General features: G+C 33.2%; 1 protein-coding gene across 3 annotated transcripts; it reads right to left on the bottom strand.

The window, feature by feature from the left end:
• Positions 1 to 13,970: 13,970 nt before the first annotated feature.
• Positions 13,971 to 18,368, bottom strand: CAX11 (cation exchanger 11). Of its 3 annotated transcripts, none has more exons than XR_005480219.2 (3): positions 17,053 to 18,267; positions 14,538 to 15,477; positions 13,971 to 14,352 (listed from the first exon to the last, which is right to left on the bottom strand). XR_005480219.2 is itself a non-coding variant. In XM_039023585.2 (2 exons), exons 1-2 carry the CDS (start codon positions 17,917 to 17,919, stop codon positions 14,713 to 14,715), a joined length of 1,632 nt encoding a protein of 543 aa, XP_038879513.1. In that variant the 5' UTR covers positions 17,920 to 18,368; the 3' UTR covers positions 13,971 to 14,712. The 3 variants fall into 3 exon arrangements, 1 of the variants encoding a protein (XP_038879513.1); XR_005480220.2 differs by having other exon boundaries at positions 14,528 to 15,477; positions 17,053 to 18,249; XM_039023585.2 differs by having other exon boundaries at positions 13,971 to 15,477; positions 17,053 to 18,368.
• Positions 18,369 to 20,753: the final 2,385 nt, after the last annotated feature.

The raw sequence follows: 20,753 nt of genomic DNA, 5'->3' as shown, positions 1-20,753 counted from the left end.
CCCTTTAGAAGAACCAACTGAACAAGAGGAGAGGAATTCAGATCTGCTTGTTTGATTATTTGGAGTGACATGGGGAAGAAATGTGCCGAAACATTTGAATTGTTGTTTTATGTTTGTTTGGACTTTAATTGTTTGTGCATTTTCTCTTTGATTCTATGCTTCGGCTTTGATCGTGACTGAAAGAAGATTGAGGCTTTTGTTGGATCGAAGACTGTCATTCAGGTAATGTCTTATTTGTACAAATTTAATGAACAACTCTGGGAATGTTTTCATTCTTTCTGGAATCTTTGTTTTTCAATACCGTTTCTAAGAAAATAAACAGGTTCTAGAAATTGGATCTTCATTACATTATATAAAGATTATGAAGTAAATTTTTATATCTTGTTCTGTTTGATTGAAAGAAATCAATTCCAATGTTTATTATCTTCTCTAGTTCGTACAATTCGGAAAATAATTGAAAAAGTTATCATTATTTCCTACTTACTTGGATAGAATTATATGAAACTAACTTTGTCTTTTAGTTTACTCAAACTATAGGAGCAGATCTATATATCCTTACCAAAAATAATGTATTTATAGGAAAGGAGTATGCAAAAATGTTCAAATTAAATCTAGATCTTAATAAAATGATATCTTCTGTGTATATGTTGTGTTCTATGAATATTTGGCATGCTAGACTCTGTCATGTGAATAAGAATTTAATTAGTAACATGATTAGGCTGGAAATGATACCTAAGTTATCCACTAATGATTTTGATAAATGCGAGTATTATAGTCAAGCTAAAATTACTAAAACTCTGCATAAATTTGTACTTAGGAATTCTAAGCCTCTAGATTTGATTCATTCTGATGTCTGTGAATTTGATGTCATATTGACTAGAAATAGTAAAAGATATTTCATTACTTTTATTAACGATTTCTCTGATTTTACTTTTGTATACCTGTTGAAAAACAAAAGTGATGCTTTTGATGCCTTCAAACTTTTTGTTTCTGAAATAGAGAATCAGTTTAATAGAAAAGTTAAAAGACTTCGTAGTGATAGGGGAACCGAGTACGACTCAGACAATTTTAATGAATTCTTTAACTTACATGGAATAATACACGAAAAAACCGCATCTTATTCTCCTGAAATGAATGGAAAAGCCGAAAGGAAAAATAAAACTTTAGCTGAGCTAGTAGTTGCTATTTTACTTAGTTCAGGAGCCACGTCTTATTGGTGAGGTGAAATCATCCTTACCGTATGTTATGTCCTAAATAGAATCTTGAAATCTAAAAATAAAACTTCACCTTACGAAATTTAAGAAACCAAACTTGTCCTACTTTAGAACATGGGGTTGTCTAGCCTTTGTAAGGATTTCTGACCCAAAAAGGAAAAAGTTGGCCAGTAGAGCTTACGAGTGTGTCTTTATAGGTTATGCCTTAAATAGTAAAGCCTACAGGTTCTATGATCTAGTGAACCAAGTGACCATTGAGTCCAATGATGTCGACTTCTTTGAAGATAGGTTTCCTTTTAAATCAAGGAATAATGGGCTCTGGTTCAAGTGGTATAACCCTAGTTAGAAATCCTAACCCTATAGAGGAAACTGACCCAAAATCTAGAAGAAGCAAAAAAGCTAGAACCACCAAAGATTTTGAAAATGACTTCCCCTACAATGTAGAAGAAGACTAAAAAGATCTAAGAGCTGCCCTGTCCTCAGTAGATGCCAACCTATGGCAAAAAGCCATAAATGATGAGATGGACTCACTTGAGTCAAATAGAACTTGGCACTTAGTAGATCTACCTCTAGGATGTAAGGCAATAGGGTAAAATGGATTTTAAGGAGAAAACTTAGACCTGATGAGACTGTTGACAAATTTAAAGCCTGGTTAGTAGCGAAAGGCTTTAAACAGAGAGAAAACATAGATTTCTTTGACACTTTATCTCCTATCACTAGAATTACCTTTATCTGTGTCCTGTTCTCTCTCGCTGCCATTTATAACCTCATAGTACATCAGATGGATGTAAAAACCGCTTTCCTAAACGATGAACTTGAAGAAGAGATTTACATGGAATAACCTGAGGGTTTTATTGTCCATGGTCAAGAAAATAAGGTGTGTAAATTAGACAAATCTCTCTATGGACTAAAACAAACTCCTAAGCAATGGCATGAAAAATTTGACAACCTTATCCTATCTAAAGGTTTCAAGGTCAATGAAAGTGACAAATGTATCTACCATAAGTTTGATAATAACCTCTGCACTATCTTGTGTTTATATGTAGATGATTTATTGATCTTTGGGTTGAACTTGCACGTCATAAATGATGTAAAATCAATGTTGAGTGCGAACTTCGACATGAAAGACTTAGAAGAAGCTAGTGTAATCTTAGGCATAAAAGTAAATAGGTTTGAAAAGGGAATTTCTTTAGATCAATCTCATTATATAGAAAAGATTCTAAAGAAATATAGTTACTTTGAATGTAAACTAGCATGCACTCCTTATGTCCCTAGTGTCAAGTTGTTCAAGAACACTGGTGACAGTGTTAATCAATCTGAGTATGCGAGCATCATAGGCAGTCTTAGATACGCTACCGACTGCACTAGGCCTGACATAGCTTATGTTGTAGGACTACTTTGCAGGTTTACAAGCAAATCTAGTAAAGAGCATTGGAATGTTATAGAAAGGGTCATGAGATACTTAAAGAAAACCCAAAACCTAGGATTACATTATCAAAAGTTTCCTGCTGTCCTAGAAGGGTTTGGTGATGCTTATTGGAACTCTCTTTCGAATGATTCAAAGGCTACAAGTAGCTATATCTTTAATATAACTGGCGAAGCTGTCTCTTGGAAGTCCAAGAAACAGACTATTTTAGCCCAATCTACGATAGAATCAGAAATGATAGCACTAGCGACAGCTAGTGAAAAAGCAGGCTGACTTAGAAGTCTGCTATCAGAGATAGTACTGCAGCAATCACAAAAGTTCAGAACCATTAATACAATGGAAAGTGACATCAAATATGTCTTAAGCACAGTACCATTAGAGAGTTTCTCACTACTGGTGCAGTTAGAGTGGATCACATACGGACTGATGAAAATTTGGCAGCTCCTTTGATGAAAGGATTGGCCAGAGAAAAGGTTTTCAGAACCTCAGAAAGGATGAGACTCATGCCTATCGAAAAATGAATCACAGTGAGGAAAACCCAACCAGTAGACTGGAGATCTCAAGAAACAGGTTCAACGGGTAATAATTGATCACGAGTGATATATAGTGAATAATGCTAAACCAAACACAGAGTTCCATTCCTATGACTTAAAGTGTGAGCATGATACCCTGAAGCGTAAGAAAGGTTGAACTCAGTTCTTAATGAGATATATACTTGATGACAAGTGGGATACCCAGCTACAGGAGTACCCTTGATAGACTCACCTATGTGAATGTGGAAGTGAGGGTCGTTTCCTATGAAGTTTTTAGGCAAACTCTTTAGAGCATTCACTAAATCGGGATTCACATGCTAGGCCTTAAAAGCATGGGCTTTCGTACTACACCCTAATGATACTCTATGTGAGATGTTGTCAGAGATAGAGTTCAAAACCAGGGGTTATTCTAGTATATTCTAAATCATCTACACTATGTAAATGTCTAAGTCGTAAGACACCTTTGCTTATGCACAGTGTTGTATAGACTGAAACTGCTCGATGAAAATCGATGAAAATCTTCCCCCTCTTCTTGTTTTGTTTAAATTTCCAAGTGAGGGATTATTGGGTGCAAATTTATTTTTAAAACGATCCATTGATTAATTTTAAAACGGTCCGTTTATTATATTTAAAACGGTCTGTTGATTAATTTTTAAAACAATCTATTGATTAATTTTAAAACGATTGTTTCGATGCTGAAGGCCTGTAAAAGACGAGGCCTTCAGCAGTTCATAAGACACAGAATTCATTTTCTAAATTTCCACTCCATTTTTCTCTCCTCCATCTTAGCTTTCCGAGTAGTGAGTTTAGAAAGGGTGTACGTTCCGATTGGTAACGGTGCATTTTCGATCGATTTTCATTTGACTGTTTTATCCTAGGGACGATGTGGCAATTTTCAGACATGCTTGCACACTTGGGCAGAACCGCGAAACGTCTTAAAGAGAGCAAGCTTCGCGACTCAGCCTATAACGAGTTTTTGTTTTACAGGTTTTACTCCTCGATTCCAATCAAATCTCCAATTAATCTTATCAAATCTCCAATTAATCTTATCAAATCTCCAATTAATCTTTCATTCCAATCACCAGCTATTTAGAAATCTCACAAATTAGTAGGTACAAACACCTATATTTGTAAATCTTAATGTAAAAAAAAAAAAAAAAAAAAAAAATTACATTACATACCTTCAATTGAATACGTTATGAAAATGTCAATCCAATTATTAAATTATCAAGCAATGCACCATGATCATCTAGGACGATACAAAAATATAAATTTTGTTAAAATATGACCACTAGAAATTTTCTATCCGCTTAGTTTATGAAAGATGTGTGCATGATTCACTTTTTCTACGTAATTTTGAAAAGATTTCTACAAATAAATATGGTTGGAGATTTATTTTATCTCATACAAAATTTCCGCAAATTCTACGTGAAAATTTATTTAAACAAATCTATCTAAATTAGTGGAGAGATGTACAATATGCCATATTCAGTGAGGGGTAAAATGGGCAAATCAAATTTAGTGGAAGGCCCCCAACATCGCAAAATGGCCATAAATCATAATTTTCAAAAACTGGCCAAAATTCAAAACGGGTGCCCACTTTCGGCCATTCCGTACAATTTCTCTGTTATTTTGAATAAAATATCTAGTCTATTCATTTTAAAATAAAATTTATATCACCTATGTCTTTTGTATTCCTAAATTAATTTATTTGCTCTATTAATTTTCATATCAATAATGTATGAATGTCGATGATTTAATTGTTTTTATAAAAAAAAAAATAGTCTTTAGTAACAAAGTAACAAAACTTTGAAATTTAGTTTTATAATAAATTCATGATAAATTTTGTTTTGTTTTAAATTTTTAATTTATTTGGAAATGCGAGGACAAATGGAAGAAATGAGAAGAGGAAAGAAAGAAGAAAAGGGAAAGGAAGAATAAGAAAAGTAAAACGTAAAGAGAGAAACGAGACCGTCTCCAACGACGACGATTGTCATTGATACTGAAGATGATGAAAGGAGGAGATTGAGAAAGGAGTGAGTGAGAGAAAGAAGTAAGAGAAAATTAAAAAATTAAAAAAATTAAAAGTGTTTTTAATTTAATAATTAAAAATTAGGAAAAAAATACATCTTTGTAATAATAAGAAAACAAATGTCACATCAGCTTTCCATTAGTAATTAATGAAAAGATTGACTAATGAACTAAAAATGTAAGGGGTGAGCATGATAGATAGAAAAATGGAGTTGTCTCACCGAACTGAAATTGATCGGTCGGAGAAGGAGAGGAGTCGGTCGGTATCGGTTTGAAAAAAATTTCAAATCAAAAAGTTCTAAAAAATTTTAAAAGATTCGACCAAAACCAACCGACCGACTTTTACTCCTCGATGGTCAAGGTCGGGTTGAACATTTATTAAGACAGTTTGGTCGAAAAATCGATTCCGATCAACAGATGCTCACTCCTAAAAAATGCTATTAAATGCAAATCTTATAGGTAAAATTCATTTCATGATAATAAATAAAAAAAGAGATAAATTAAAAATTTAAAACAAAACTAAATTTGTTGTAATTTTGTAAGTAAACTAACTTTCAAACTTTGCTATCTTGTTATCAAAACATAAATTTCTTATTTAAAAAAAGATAAATTAGGAATTTAAAGTAAAATTAATTTTTATTTACTAATTTATTATAAAACTAAAATTTAAAATTGCTACTTTGTTATCATAAGCTAAGTTTGTTTACAAAAACTAGAGTTGTTTTCAAACATAATAAAAATGTAACGACAACATCTTTCGAGTACTCTGACAACGGTCGTTACTCACAATTACCAATTTACATTCAAAACATTTTGACCATTGAAGCAAAATTCATTAAAGGAAGAGAGACAACTTTAGAATCAATTTATAAAACTTAATAAAAGTAAATAAGCAAAACATTTATTTGGGATCCTCTAAAATCATTTACAAAGAAATCAACTAGAATAATAAAATAAAATTTTATGTCCAACATTAAACTTTCAAATAACTTTAAAAAAAAAAAACTAAACAGAAGCGATTTCTTTGGTCCTCTTGTCTCTGTCATGGGACCCGTCTGTCGTTCGCCGACCTGTTCTTGTCATTAACTAAAAAACATAAAGGAAGAAATTATGAGTATAACAATACCCAGTAAGTGACCCACTACTGAGCCCTCTAGGTTATCTGTTAGCTAGTTTATCTAGGCACTTGTGTACACCTATATTTCAATCGTAGTGATCCCAAAGGATCACCTATCAGTCATAAACGTGATCTCAAAAGAACATGCATCAGTCATAATGTGTGATCCGAAGCTACACAAATCAGTCGTAAACATGAACCCGAAGGAACATACATCAGTCATAATGTAACCTGAATATATACGAATTAGTCGTAAACATGAACTCGGAGGAATATGCATCAGTCATAGTGTGTAACTTTAAGGTCCACGATCAATCGTAAATGTGCACAAATATAGTCATGTGTGTACACCTGCCTAGATAAGAAAAATTAATAAGAACACTATAACTTAGTATGCATCAATTTTGTACATTCATCATGGTCAAATCAGTCCCATCCACCATCCAATTAGTCAATGCCATTAAATTATGCAGAAACAATCCAAGTAGTCTTAAGTAGAGGTAGAGATGATGAAGCAAACCAGTAGAAAGCCACTTCCCTCAATTAAATAAAAAAAGACAAGCGAAATAATCCTTGACTTGGCTTAGTTCTTGGATCAAATCCCTATCAAAATCATAATAAAATTAAATTCCAAACTTAGGATCCACTTCCAAAGTTACCTATCAACCCAAACACGAATTGAATAAGTTTTTAATTCCAATAGACAGAACTTTAAACCTCCCAATCAAAAATTAAAATCCACGCTCGACCTTCAACTTTGTGGGTATTCAAGATTCATACCAAGAATCCCCAAATTTTTATTGATACACCCAAAACTTACCCTAAAACTCCACAAAAATTCCAAAATTTGATCCTCAATGTGGCTGGACAACGACTCCAAAAGGTCCTAAAATAGCAACCTAGTAACCAAAACAAAGTGGGTATCATCGGATTGGAACCGGAAATTAGTGGGTATTCAAGATCCTCAATAAACCCACCAAAATCATTTAGATCTTAACCAAAACTCAAGATCTGGCAAAAACCCAAAGGACTGGCGACAAGGCTTGAACAAAGGATGCGCGATCGGAAAAAAAACACGACCGAAACGAGCTGATTTGGACCACGACGGCAGTGCAGCTGGAACACGAATAGCGGCGCATGGGTCCTGAAGTCGAAACGCAAAAAAAGGAACGAAAAGAAATTATAAATTAATAGAAATTAAATTTATTATATTAGATTTTTAAAATTAAAAAAAAAAACCTGAAACATACTGTTTCAATAATTTATTATTATTTTTAGATATATATATATATATTAACAATTAAAAAAATTGAGGCGGAGACGGGGATCGGGGACGGGGCGGGGATCCCTTCCCCATCCCCGCCTCGTCTCTGACCGAGGACCCGATTTAAATCCCCAGTTTGACCTTCATCTTCGATTAAACTAGGGATTCCCCGCCCCGTTCAGGTCGGGGACCCGACCCTGTGGGAAAATTTTTCATCCCTAGTTGGGTCACGGGCATGTAATGAGGGAGAGAGATAGATTTGGAGGGAAGGGTTCCGTGCGTAGTAGAGAGACATTAATAGTGGTAGTTTTGGTAGATAGTGATTTTGTTAATACTCTACACTTTATGTTAGTGATAGTGTTTGAAAGTGTAAATCTATTTGGGAGAGATATTAATAGTGTTAGTTGCTTAAGTATACTTGTTTTATAATGTTATTGCTATTGTTGGACTCTTTTTCTAGATTTTGGTACTTAGTTATTGTGATGGTTTCTAAAATATACTTGTTATATAATAGTATTGCTATTGCTTTACTCATTTTCTAGTATTTGGAACTTGTTCTAGTATTTGGTACTTTTATTCTATTTCCTTGTTCACTATGCTGACTGTATATAAGTGATATATAAAATTCTATCAGTGTCTATCAGCAATAGACATGGATAGATCACTATCAATGTCTATCTGGAATAAACAATGGTAGTGTTCTATCACTGTCTATAGTGCAATTGACAATGATAGACTTCTATCACTGTCTATCAATAGATAATGATTTTGTTGATAATGACGCTGCTAGTTGTTAGTGTTATTCAAATTTTAGTTTCTACATATTTTTAAATATATTTTTTCAATAGGTGGAACATGAATTGATTATGGAAAATGAGAACAAAAACTGAAGAGTTACTGTCTACTTCAATGTAGAGGTGTTGAATTTGATAAGAACAAAATTAAATGATACAATTTTCCCTCAAGTTTTAAATGACCCATTTTGACACTTTCTTAATATTAAAATAATCAAAATGCCCAACCAATTTCTCAACTACTTAGTAAGAAAACAATGCTATACAAAGAAGTTGAATGTCCTAGCATTCAAATTTAATGGCCATATAACAGAATTTGGGTTGAAGGAATTTTGTTTGATAATTGGATTAAAAGGCCACAAATTCCCTCAATTGGATTTAGGAGAAACAAAAGTGTCTGAACTTATAAATATTTTTTTTTTTGTTCATGATGATCATATTACTAGAAGAGATATAGGGGGAACTTTCAAAATACTACGCAATGAGAAAAACTCACTGAAAGTTAAATTAGCCAATCTCTACATCCTAGAAGCTCTTTTAATCCCCAAGCAACAACACCCATGTCAATTTCAAACATCTAGATATTTTGGACTGATGAACAAGTCTTCAAAGACTATTCTTGGGGAAGATTGTCTTACACCTTAGCCTATCAATTCGTTAAGAGAGCATCATATACTAAGAAGGATGCTATTTACCTTCAAGGGTTCCTATAAGCATTAGTTTACTGGACTTTTGAGACAATCCCAAAACTTTCCAATTTAGATGTTGGATTTGGAAGGAAACTTGGAATTGAAGGCCCAAAAATCATCACATGAGAGTGCTTGAAGTCAGATGAGTGGAGGACTTTAAATGAGAACATTTCCGAAATAGGATATAAGTAATTCCTTAAATGAGAACACTTTCATTGTCTATCACTTTAAAGATAGAAAGTGATAGAGTTCTACCTCTATCTATCATTAATAGATAGTGATAGACTACTATCACTGTTTAAGTTTATCACTGATGGTGCTAGTTTTTTCTCTAATAGTTTAACATTTGTTTATTTTTTTATTTTGTATGATACCATTCTGTCCAACATAAGAAGAATCACAATCAACTTTCAAATGTTTCATAGAACTTGAGGCAAAGAAGGAGAAAGATGGGAAAAGAGAGAGAAAGAGAGGCAGATGAACCAAGAAAAGAAACGAAAAAATTGAAGAATGATGAGCAAATAGAATAATGAAAGAAATTAGTGAACTAAGAAAAAGGCAATAGAAAATAGTAGAAGAACAAAATCTTTTGAAACAAGACAAGAAGAAATCAAAAGAATGTTGAGGTCAATTATGAAAGCCTGAATGGTAGACTTTCATTAGAAAATCTTCCACGACAACAACAACAGAAAGAAAAAGAGCATGAAGGTGTGGAAAAAAATAAATCGCCTTCTTGTAGTCTTCAAATTTTGGAAGAAAGTGATGATATTGATACAATGGTTGACTATGCAATAACATATTTATCTGGGGTAAGTATTTGCTTGGCTATATACTATTTTATTTTGTTTAAATATAACCATACATTTGTTAACTAAAATTGCATTTTCTTGTAGATTTAGATTGAAAATGAGATACACATAAGATAGATAGTGATGGAGCCTTATTAGAGTCTATCCTAGATAGACAGTGATAGAGTGATAGTCCTCTATCACTATCTATCTTAATATTATGTTTTTTAAGTTTCTTACTTACTTTCTTTCTTACATTTAAATAAATATAACCATAAACTTACTAACTAAAAATTATCTTCCTTCTAGATAAGTAGAAATGAGAGACAAGGGGAAAGAGAGGTTTGTATGTATGATAAACCATGATAGTCCTCTATCACTGTCAATCTTAATATTATGTTTTTTAAGTTTCTTACTTTCTTATATAGAAAACGATAACGATTTTTTTTTTGTTGGAAACTGAGATACAAACATAACAATTTCAAACACAAGATGATTTGGATCTGATTGCAACTATAGATTTGGAAGCACACAAAACAAAAGAATTGTCTAAGGTTTGATTATTTTCTTAAGTTACTTTTTGTTCAAACACAAAAGTTGATAGATAGAGATAGACTACTATCAGTGTCTATCGTGGATAGATAGTGATAGTAGCTTACCAGTGTCTATCTGGGATAGACAGTGGTAGTCTTTTATCACTTTCTATCTAGAATAGATAGTGATAGATGTCTATCTCTATCTATCTGAGATAGACTCTGATAGAAGTCTATCTTTGTCTATCTGAAGACAGTGACAGTCTTCTATCAGTGTTTATTTCAGATAGACAGTTATAGTCCTCTATGATTGTCTATCTAAGATAGGTAGTGATAGCCCTCTATCACAACCTATCTGAATATTAAGTTTTTTAAGATTCTTACTTTCTATCATATGCTTGTAGGAAGATGAAGTTGAAGAAGACATTGAAACTTGTTGAAATTGACATACAAGAAGAAGTTGAAGTTCTAGAAGAAGAAGTTGAACAAAAAGAGAATAAAAAAAGAGAAAAAAAGATCAAAGCATAGAAATGAGAAAAAGGTAAATATTATTGTATATATTCATGATGATAGACAATAATAGTAGCCTATTATTGTTTATCATTTATTGTTGTTATAAACTCACGTATTTTCTTGTAGCAAATCAATGAAGAAGAGCAAATTGAGAAAGAGAAAGAAGATGAAGATCAAGTAGAAGAAGAGTAAGAGAAAGTAAATAAAGAGAAAATAGAAGAAAATCAAAAGAAAATAGATGCAGATCAAGTAGAAAAAGAGGAAAATGAGGAGGAACAAGTTCAGGAAGAGCATAATGAAGAGGAAGATACTGATAAGGAAGAGAATGAAGAGATTCTCTTTCAGAAGGAGAGACCAAAGAGAAACCAGAAGGGGTAGCAAATTGTTGATGAGGAAGACAAAATAAAAGGAGAAACTGATAGTGAAGTAGATGTAGATGAAGAGATTCAAACAAAAGGAAAAAAGAGAAAACATAAGCGAAAGTAGCAAGAGCAAGGGAAGCATAAAAGGTTTAGACCAAAGGTGTTAGAAGACACACACTTTCAAAAGGAGAGACCAAAGAGACAGCAAAAACCAACTAAAAAAGCATTAGACAATATAAATAAGAAAAATGTCTCTTAAAGAAGAAACCTGAAAAGAAGAATGAAGTACAAACTCGAACTTCAACTCAAGAATATGTGAAATTGATGACAGACACTATTTCAATCTTCAACTTGAACATTTCTCAAACTCAATCTCAATCTAAATCCCAATCCCAATCTCAATCTTGATTGTAGAATTACTTTATATAGTTTACAAAGCTTCAAGTTGAACATTTTTTTTAGTACATGGTTTTCTACTTTATACAATTTGTAAATTTCTTTCTACTTATTGACAATCAACTATTTCTAGAATTTATAAAATTGACATGTTTTGTCCATTGTCTTGTTGTGCATCAATGCTTATTTAATAATGTACTTGTTGGTACATAGTTGTTTATCTGAATCTTTCTATTGATACATGTTGTTACACTACTATCATTATTTGTCTTAGGAACTTTAGCAACTATAGAAAAACTTTAACATCAATACATACTTGTCTATCTGAGTCTCTCTATTGATAACTTCGAATTGAGATAGACAGAGATAGAGCACTATTAGTGTCTATCTGAGATAGATAGTGATAGAGTTCTATCATTTAAGGATTTGACTTTGAAGAGGTGAGGACGCAGTTGCAATGAATGTGTGATGTACAATTAAAAAAACAATAATGCTCTATATATTTAGTGATAGACAATGTTTCAACTATGAGTGATAGGCAAAGATAGAACTGATAGATAGTGATAGAGTTCTATCTTTGTCTATCAGGGATAGACAAAGATAGAGTTCTATCTCTTTCTATCATTAGACAAAATCATAATGATGAGTGATAGACATAGAACTCTATCTATCACTGATAGACAAAGATAGAGTTATATCTCTGTCTATTAGTGATAGATGAAGATAGACTTCTATCTTTATCTATCACCGATAAACCCAATCACAATGATGAGTGATAAATAAAGATAGTAATATATTGTTGTCTATCAGTGAATAGTTCTATCTCATTGATACAATACAATACAAAGTAGTGAATTCAATTCAAAACAAAATAGGGACAAAACAAAGAGATAGACAAAGATAGAGTTCCATCTCTGCTTATCACTAAAAGAAAAAATCATAATGATGAGTAATAGACAGAAATATGATCTATCATTGTTTATCTACCACTGCTAGAAGTCTTTCATACAATACAAAGTAGTGAATTCAATTAAAAAAATAGGGACAAATCAAAGAAATAGACAAAAATAGGCGTCTATCTCTTTCTATCTGTGATAGTCAGGGTTAGAATTCTATCTCTGCCTATCAGTGATAGACAAAGATAAAGTTTTGATAAAGTAGGACTCGATTTCAAAGAAAACCATCAACAATTGTGATAGACATATCAATACAATTCAAAAAAAAAAAAAAAAAAAGAGATAGACATTGATGAAGACGAAACTAAAAGGTGATGCTTTGTAGAAGAAAGAAAAGAAAAATAAGAAAAATAGAATAAGGAATATATAAATTTGGCGTAAAATTTTGTGAAGAAGCGTACCTTTGGATTGAAGATGAAGTAGGAGTTGCTGAGATAAAAAAAATGATGAAGTCGATGGAGACAACGATGAAGAAGAATGAAATTGACGAAGAAGGAAGAAATCGACTATCATACGCGCACAAAATTCAAATATGTATAGGGGTAGTTTTGGACTTTTTAAAAAATTGAAAGCTACTTTTCGTTGGTCCATTTTTTTTGCTATAGTATGTAAACATTTTGCATATTTTTCCATTTTTGACAATTTTCCCAAAAATGAAGGCCATGTAACTATTTGAGTGTCGTTTGGTAAATATTAAAGAATTATATACTATAGACAAATTTTAAAAAATGGTTAAAAATATCATTTTAGTCAATATATTTTGAAGTTTTTTCAATTTTAATCCACTCTTAAATCCAGTTTTAGTCTATGTAGTTTCAATAAATCTTAAACTTAATCTCCACAACTTATTGTTGATTTTTTCAAAAACTTTTTATTATTTATTACCATTTTCACCATAAATTTTAAAAACATACCCACAATTATTATTTAGCTAATTTCTATCAAAATTAATTTGGAGGGACTAATATTGAACAAACCTTAAAATACCTCATCAAAATTTTATTTTAACCTTAAGAACCCGTTTGGATTAACTTAAGAAAAAAATATTTTTTAAAAAAATCATTTTTATTTAAACACTTTTAATAAAAACGGATCAAAATACATTTAAAAAGCTATTTTGATTTATTGTCAAACACTACAATTTTTTTTTCAAAATAATTTAATTTTTTAAATTCTAACACTTGAATACATCTTAAACTTTCAAGAAAAGTGTTTTTACGTGACCACTTCTCCATTAGGTAGCCGCACTAATTCAGTGCTTCAAGGAACAATTTGAAGTGGTTATTAAAAAAAATGCTTTTTAAGTATTTTAAAAAAGATCAATTAACTAGACATAATTAATCTCACGGTTCAGTCAGTTGAAAAGCATTTTTCATTGTTCTCAACTAATTATCAAACCTCAGAATTATTTTTTTTCCACACTTGTTTCTTTTGAGAAAATAAACAAATAAACAAATATGCACCAGAAGATTAATAAACAACAATGTTACCAAAGGAGTCCTAAATTTTACTGAATAACCAAATTTCAAACATCGCTTCGCTGCATCTGAACAAGAAAGATATGAACAATCTTCATCAGCTGTGAGTTCAACTTCCTGATTCAATTTTCAGCACAAACCCAACTCTGAAATGAAGCTTCCGTTGTCACTTCTCTTTTCAACAACTTTAAAATTTGTCTTAGTGAAAGTGCTTCCCTCCATTATCATGGCAGATTCCAAGCCAACAACTATGCCAACCTGTAAGAAACATCACAGTAATTTAGTATAAAAGAACCACTTAACTCGGGCATGACGACCGACATGTCGAAGAGGAGATGGCTATGTACATTATGAGATAAATATGATGATGCTACATAAAGATTTCTTATTTTTCATTTTCTCCAAATTTCAGTCAATGAATTGAAATATCTACATTTGCCTACTTAAAAGTGCCTTCAGGTTGTTGAGCAGAGAGGGAAATAAGATGGCTTTATGTCTAGACTGCCCAGTTAAACCGACGAGTAGCGACTACTATTCTCGGTTGCTGTCCGAACGCTGCTTCACTGGCATTACATTGGAGTTTCTTGGTCTTATACTTCAGTTTAGAAGGATATTTAATCATGGAGAAAACTTGGCCATCAGTAAACTGGCAACCATGAAAACAATGTACAGCAGCACAAGGCAGAATCCCCAAAATCGAGGCACCCGAAATCTGCACCAAATAATTACAAGTAGGGAACCCATCAGGCTAAAAAGTAGGAATACGAATGCAATGACGATTCCGATATGAAATTGAAGCTGATAGGCCTCTGGATAACTGTTAGCTGTTTGTATAACTAAAGCTGTTCCAAGCCCCACAAGCATGTTAAACATTGGCCCTGCAAAGCATCCAGCCATAGCAAGCAACGGTTGGCCTGCTTTTGCAAGCGCAACATCGGCCACAAGATCCCCAACTGAATTTCCCCAGGCAAGCACAGTAAGCCCAAGTAGAGCTGGTGGGAGTTTGAGAAGCACCCCAAGAGCTGCAAGACAGTTCAGCAGCTCCCCGGCAGTGGTCGAAATCCAAAATACACTCATGACAAATGCTGCAAGCACAACAGGGACTTGCTCAATTTTTGGGGGCTCAGTTTCCATAACAAAGTGCAGAATTGCAAGAGAGGAGCTTGCAAAGAGTACTACGAACCAAAGAGGTAAATGCATATTCGATAAGAGGAAAGCAATGGGATGGTTAAACGACATGAATGAGTTACAGGCATATAGAAGAGCAACGGGACAGAGAGAAATATTCGCCGATGTAAAGAATCTGCTCCATTCGGAAGGTGCAGGTTGGGGAATGATGAGTTTCAGAAGAAACGAGACAGGAGCTTCCCATGCTTTTGGGATCTAAACATGCAAAAGAAAAGAATGCAAATATTAGCAGCGAAACCCGGTGCAAAAGTTCTTTGGAACAGGAAACTTCTCATCCATATAAAGAAAAGCAATAACTGTTCAAAGGATATAAACTCAGGAAGTTAAAAAAAAAAAAAATACAAAAACAGAAAATAAAACATAAAGACCCATTTCGTAACCATTTTGTTTTTGAAAATTAAGCCTACTTCCTCTCCATTTTTTACAACGATATGCGTCTTTCTTAAGTACAATAGTTAAATTCTTAGCTAAATTCTAAAAACAAAACAAGTTTTTAAAAGCTACGTTATTTTAGTTTTCAAATTTTGGCATGGTTTTTTTAAATCATTGGTAAAAATATAGATAACAAAAGAAGAAATTTGGAGATGGTAGTGTCTATAGGTTTAATTTTAAAAAACAGAAAACAAAAAAATTAAATGATTACCAAACGGAGCCCAGGAGATTATCCAAGAAGATAAACATTTTGAAGAACAAAGAACTTGCAAAATATCAATATTTGAAATACTTGGAGAGCTTGCAACCAATGTTGAAGCTGTAAACACCGAAAACCAATGGCGACTTCAAACCTTCCAAGGAAAATCAAGAACAGAGCACAAACAAACAATTAAACTACAAAACCAATGACTAGGTAGTTTCTCGCAACAAACATCAGAAAACTTCTCGACAAAGTAGATAGATTCTAGTAATCTCCTAACCTTCCAACCATCTTCTTATGAACCAAAAAACAAAATTATTTTGAAACAATAAAATTCTATATATATCGGTTCATTATCAATAACATCTGAAATGTTTAAAAAAAATTAAGAAAAAAAAAACATAGACAATGTGGAAAGATACTAGAAGACAATTCATGAAGTTTGCACCAAAACTCAAAGGATAATTTTCAGATCTCTTTTACGTTGGGTTTCAGAGCAAACTTTTATTTCAACAAGTAAACAACAAAAATTTGGCTTCATTATCTCATTTCTACAAAGATCAACCTGCAGGTCATTTTGGTAGCCATCTACACTATACCTAAAAGCACACAATATTCTTTGCTAAAAAACTTAAAATATATGGGCTCAACCATCTTGAGTTGGCCTAGTGGTTGAAAAAGGTTATGAGTTTACTAAAAAAAAACTTAGAGAAAATAGGTTCGATCCATGGTGACTACCTACCTAAGGTTTACATCCTACAAATTTACTTGGTATCCAAATGTTGTATGGTCAAGCGGACCAATGGGAGAACCTCTATAAACACATTATCCTCCCACAATCTATCAAAAAACTCTAAGCAACCTGACTAATCTGTTGAAACATTAAAGCAAATTGATTAATCAATCAAATACCAAACAAATCAACCATCTAACAAGTTCTATTAAAGAACATAAAAAGAGGTCTTGAAACAACCATTTCCATTATGTCACTTTCAATCACAAAAACACACTAAACCATCTAATATCACTTCCAATTGCCCTCATATTTAATTGTATCATAGCAAAATTGATGATTCCCCATTTAATCAAATCAAATGCACTTCAAATTAGAATCTGGTAAAAGGAAAGAAACTTACCATTCGAAGAGCTTCCCAAAATCCAGAATTAGTTTTTCCTTCATCCACATTTCTGTAGCTTTCTCCGATCTCACAGTCTTGAGGCAACTCACCATGGTAGACCTCAGCTTCTCTATTCACTCCCATATCAGCCCCACTCTTAGGTTTCCCACTTCCCATTCTCAAATCCATCCAAAACACCAATCCAACAAAGAACAGATAGAACCCAACAAACCCAACAGCTTGCCACAAGAAAATCTCTGCACTAAGATACACATAGAACAAGAACAATGCTGCAGTCAAATAGAACAGCACATCCCTCACAAACTGAGCCGGGTTCACCGAAAACGGAGCAGCATAAATGGCAACAAATCCAACCACAAAAGCCGAAACAAACGTGCCCGCAGAAAGAATTGCACCGAACCCAGTTCGATACTGGCCACCACGAACCGCCGCAACAGATGCAAACACATCAGGAGCGCCATTGCCCAAAGCCAAGAGCGTCACGGCGGCCATACTCGGAGACAAGTTGAGGTGAAAAGCGAGCTTGGAAGTGACAATGGAGAAGTGATCTTGAGCAGTTTTGATGAGGATATAGAAGTGGAGGAGAAGAAAGAGAATGAGAAAAGGGACAGAGAGAGATGGGTTTTGATCAAAGACGCAGAAATGGAAATACAAGTAGTTAACGAGGCCATCAGAGTGAGATTCAGCAGAGGAACAAGATGGGATCGAAGAAACACTGGAATTGGAATCGCCAGCGGCGATGAGGGACCTTCTGGATGCGGATTCCGGCGAGCGATTGGGAGTGAAGAGGATGAAGAAGATGAAAATAGAGAGAATGGTAAGAAAGAGAGCAGAGGATTTGAGGAAGGAAATAGAGAATGCCATGCCATTCCCAAAAAAACAAATCAAATCAAAGCATCTCTCTGCGACTGAATCTGGAAATCAGAATTTGGGTGTGAGTAAAACTAATGGTTCAATCAATGGCAAGAACAAAGCATTTAGAAGATGGGATTTGTGGATCGATTGAAGAGTTTAATGGGTGCCTGAGGCTGCTACAGAATCGAAGTAAGAACCCAGCGTCGGTGAAAAGATCCGATTGTCGACGCGTTTTCTGAAGAGTGGGTGAACCAATAGATGACACCCAAATTCTGGAGAAACACTCTGATCTAATTAACTGTCTATAACAAAGCTTACCTACACGACTTTGAGTGAACCAATAGATGACACCTATCTAGATTGACATAATAAAGGATCCAATTTATTTGATACCTCCTCAAATGAGTCCTCTAATCTTGTTGGGTTAGATTGATGAATGTGTTTAAATGTTTATACTTGTAACAAATTGAGCATAACGCATATTTTCAAGCGTTACTAGCCATTCAAAGTTAATTTTGAGTATTTTTTTAGTAAACCGAAGAAAATTGCGAAAATTCTTCTGGTCCAAACATAACATACTCTCTTCGCGACATTGCAATACAAAAGGCAAACATCGCTACACTCTAAAAAAAACATTTTGATAGCATTGGGCAATGTTATAGAATGCTTGAGAAAACTATGCAAGCATCACAACACTCTTGTAATTTCTATAAAAGCATCTCTTTCATTTTCTAAATTTATATGGAGAGTTTTTAAGTTCTTAGGTTTGGTTTCACTGACTTGGTCAAAACTTAGGTTTATTTGTTTTTTTCTCTGTAATGAATGTTTTTAGCATCGAACTTCAAGTTTCGATGACCAGCTAGGCCCAAAACGATGATTTTAAGGTTCGTTGGGCTTGTATTCATGGATTATGTAAGATTTTGATGAATTTTTCATGGGTTTTTCTGATTTGCATGTTTTCTTTTCCTCACTTTAATTTCTAGAATGAGCACGCAAGTAGATTAAATTGACACCTTAATTGCACGCTTGCATGTCTATTTCAACTACGCTATGTATATTAGAATTATTCGTAATTCTAACGGAGGCATGTAATAATAGGTTGAATTTAGGGCTTTGTCCAAATCATGATGTTAATATATTTCATCATATTGTTCATAACAAACCAAGGAATATAAAAAGTGATAAAATTGAATTTGACCAATTTAATTAGTCATCCCGATCAATCTCTAGGCTTAATGCAGCCTCAACAAGTATGAAAGACTATTGTGCCCAGCTTGTTTGTTAGTTTAGAATTAATAAGGTTGTCTATATCTGATTAATTGTATTAGGGGAGTCTATCTAACATTTCTAGATCAGTCGATTGAGTTATAAATTAGATAATCTTAAATCTTGTGATAAATCAACGAATGAATCCATAAGTAGCCAACCACCTCTTAATCAGCGAGCTAATCTCTTGCCATCTCTCTCTTTCTCTCGTTGTCAATCTAATTCCACTCCCCCCAACTATTTCCCATAGATAAATTTAGCTTAGAGAAATTAAACAAAGATTCCATGTGATTCGATCCAATCTTACTGCTAATACTAACCAGAGGTGTGAATCCAAGAGTAAAGAATATTATTAGTCTCTCATGTTAAAAAATGAATCAAAATCCCCTCAAGATCAACTTCACATGTAGAAAAGGAACAAAAAAAAGTAAAGAAATGAGCACAACCTTGTCATAAAACACAACGCAGGGTAAAATTTGATCCATTTTTATCTCTCAATTCGTTTGCTCCTACAGCTCATTTTCCTAGCAGGCTATCTAAACCCAAGGAGGACAAGCATGTCAAAGAGCACCCAGAGACATTTAACAAGGTGGAGGTAAGCATCTCATTCTCAATGTGATTAAGAAACTTTCCAAATTCGTCAAGTTTCTGAAAAAGTGGTACAATAAGAAAGGGAAGATAAAAGAAAAAGAGAACACAATGGTAAGTGAGAATGTGCCAACCATCTTTTCAAGGAATTCCAGGAAAATGCAAAGGCCCATGTATGTTTTACTTGTATTGTGTCATTGATAAAAGAATGCAAGCACCCAATATTAGACATAGGAGCCTCAATAAAGGTGAAAGTCATATTTTATTTACCAAGAGACTTGCATGAGACTAATATTGTGATACAGTTCGTTGATCATTTATGTGTTTGACCTATACAATAGTTGAGAATGTCCTGGTGAAGTTGATTACTCTCTGACGACTTTGATGCACTTAATGTGGATAAAAACTCTCCACCTTTGACTACTTTTGATTTTGTTAGTGAAAGTGAATATTCAACTAATTTATATGGAAACATGATCGATTGATAAAGATACTGATTGAAATTCCAGTGAGACTTTATTTTATAATGTGGAGTGAAAAAATCAATCTTCTAACTCCAAATTCAATAGTACAAGTGTACAAGTTTACATTCTAGAAATCAATCATTTGTTTTTAGAATTTATAAGATAAAAGAATCAAACATCTAATCTCGAGGTTGAAGTACAATTTTTTTTATCATGAATAGAAATAGGTTTAAATTAATTGAGCTACCAAATTAAAGTTAGCTAAACTACCTTATATTTTCATTTTTTTAGAGAATTCCTTTTTCAGTCTTCAAATTTTCAATAATATGTTCAATCTCTAAAGTTCTCCAATGTAATGTCTCTTAACTCTTGTTTCAAATAATTTTCATTATTTTAAATGTCAACATGACATTTTAAATTAAAAATAAAAAAAACTACCACACATCCCTCTTCTCCACCTCTCCTTCCATCTCCACATTTATAACCCGCAACCTGTGTTGTACTCATTTCCTTGAAATCAAAAGT

This window comes from Benincasa hispida, chromosome 2 (assembly GCF_027475165.1).
Source record: "Benincasa hispida cultivar pf3 chromosome 2, pf3_genome.v1.1, whole genome shotgun sequence".
NCBI classification, from domain to species: Eukaryota; Viridiplantae; Streptophyta; class Magnoliopsida; order Cucurbitales; family Cucurbitaceae; genus Benincasa; species Benincasa hispida.
This window is presented reverse-complemented; position numbering and strand designations above follow the sequence as displayed.

What these genes read in the sequence shown, in the direction of transcription:
- CAX11 (XM_039023585.2), bottom strand. Translation starts at nt 17,919, where the DNA reads ATGGCATTCTCTATTTCCTTCCTCAAATCCTCTGCTCTCTTTCTTACC. An exon ending in TTTGGGAAGCTCTTCGAATG is followed by an intron (nt 15,478 to 17,052) that starts GTAAGTTTCTTT and finishes TTGCATGTTTAG; the next exon opens with ATCCCAAAAGCATGGGAAGC.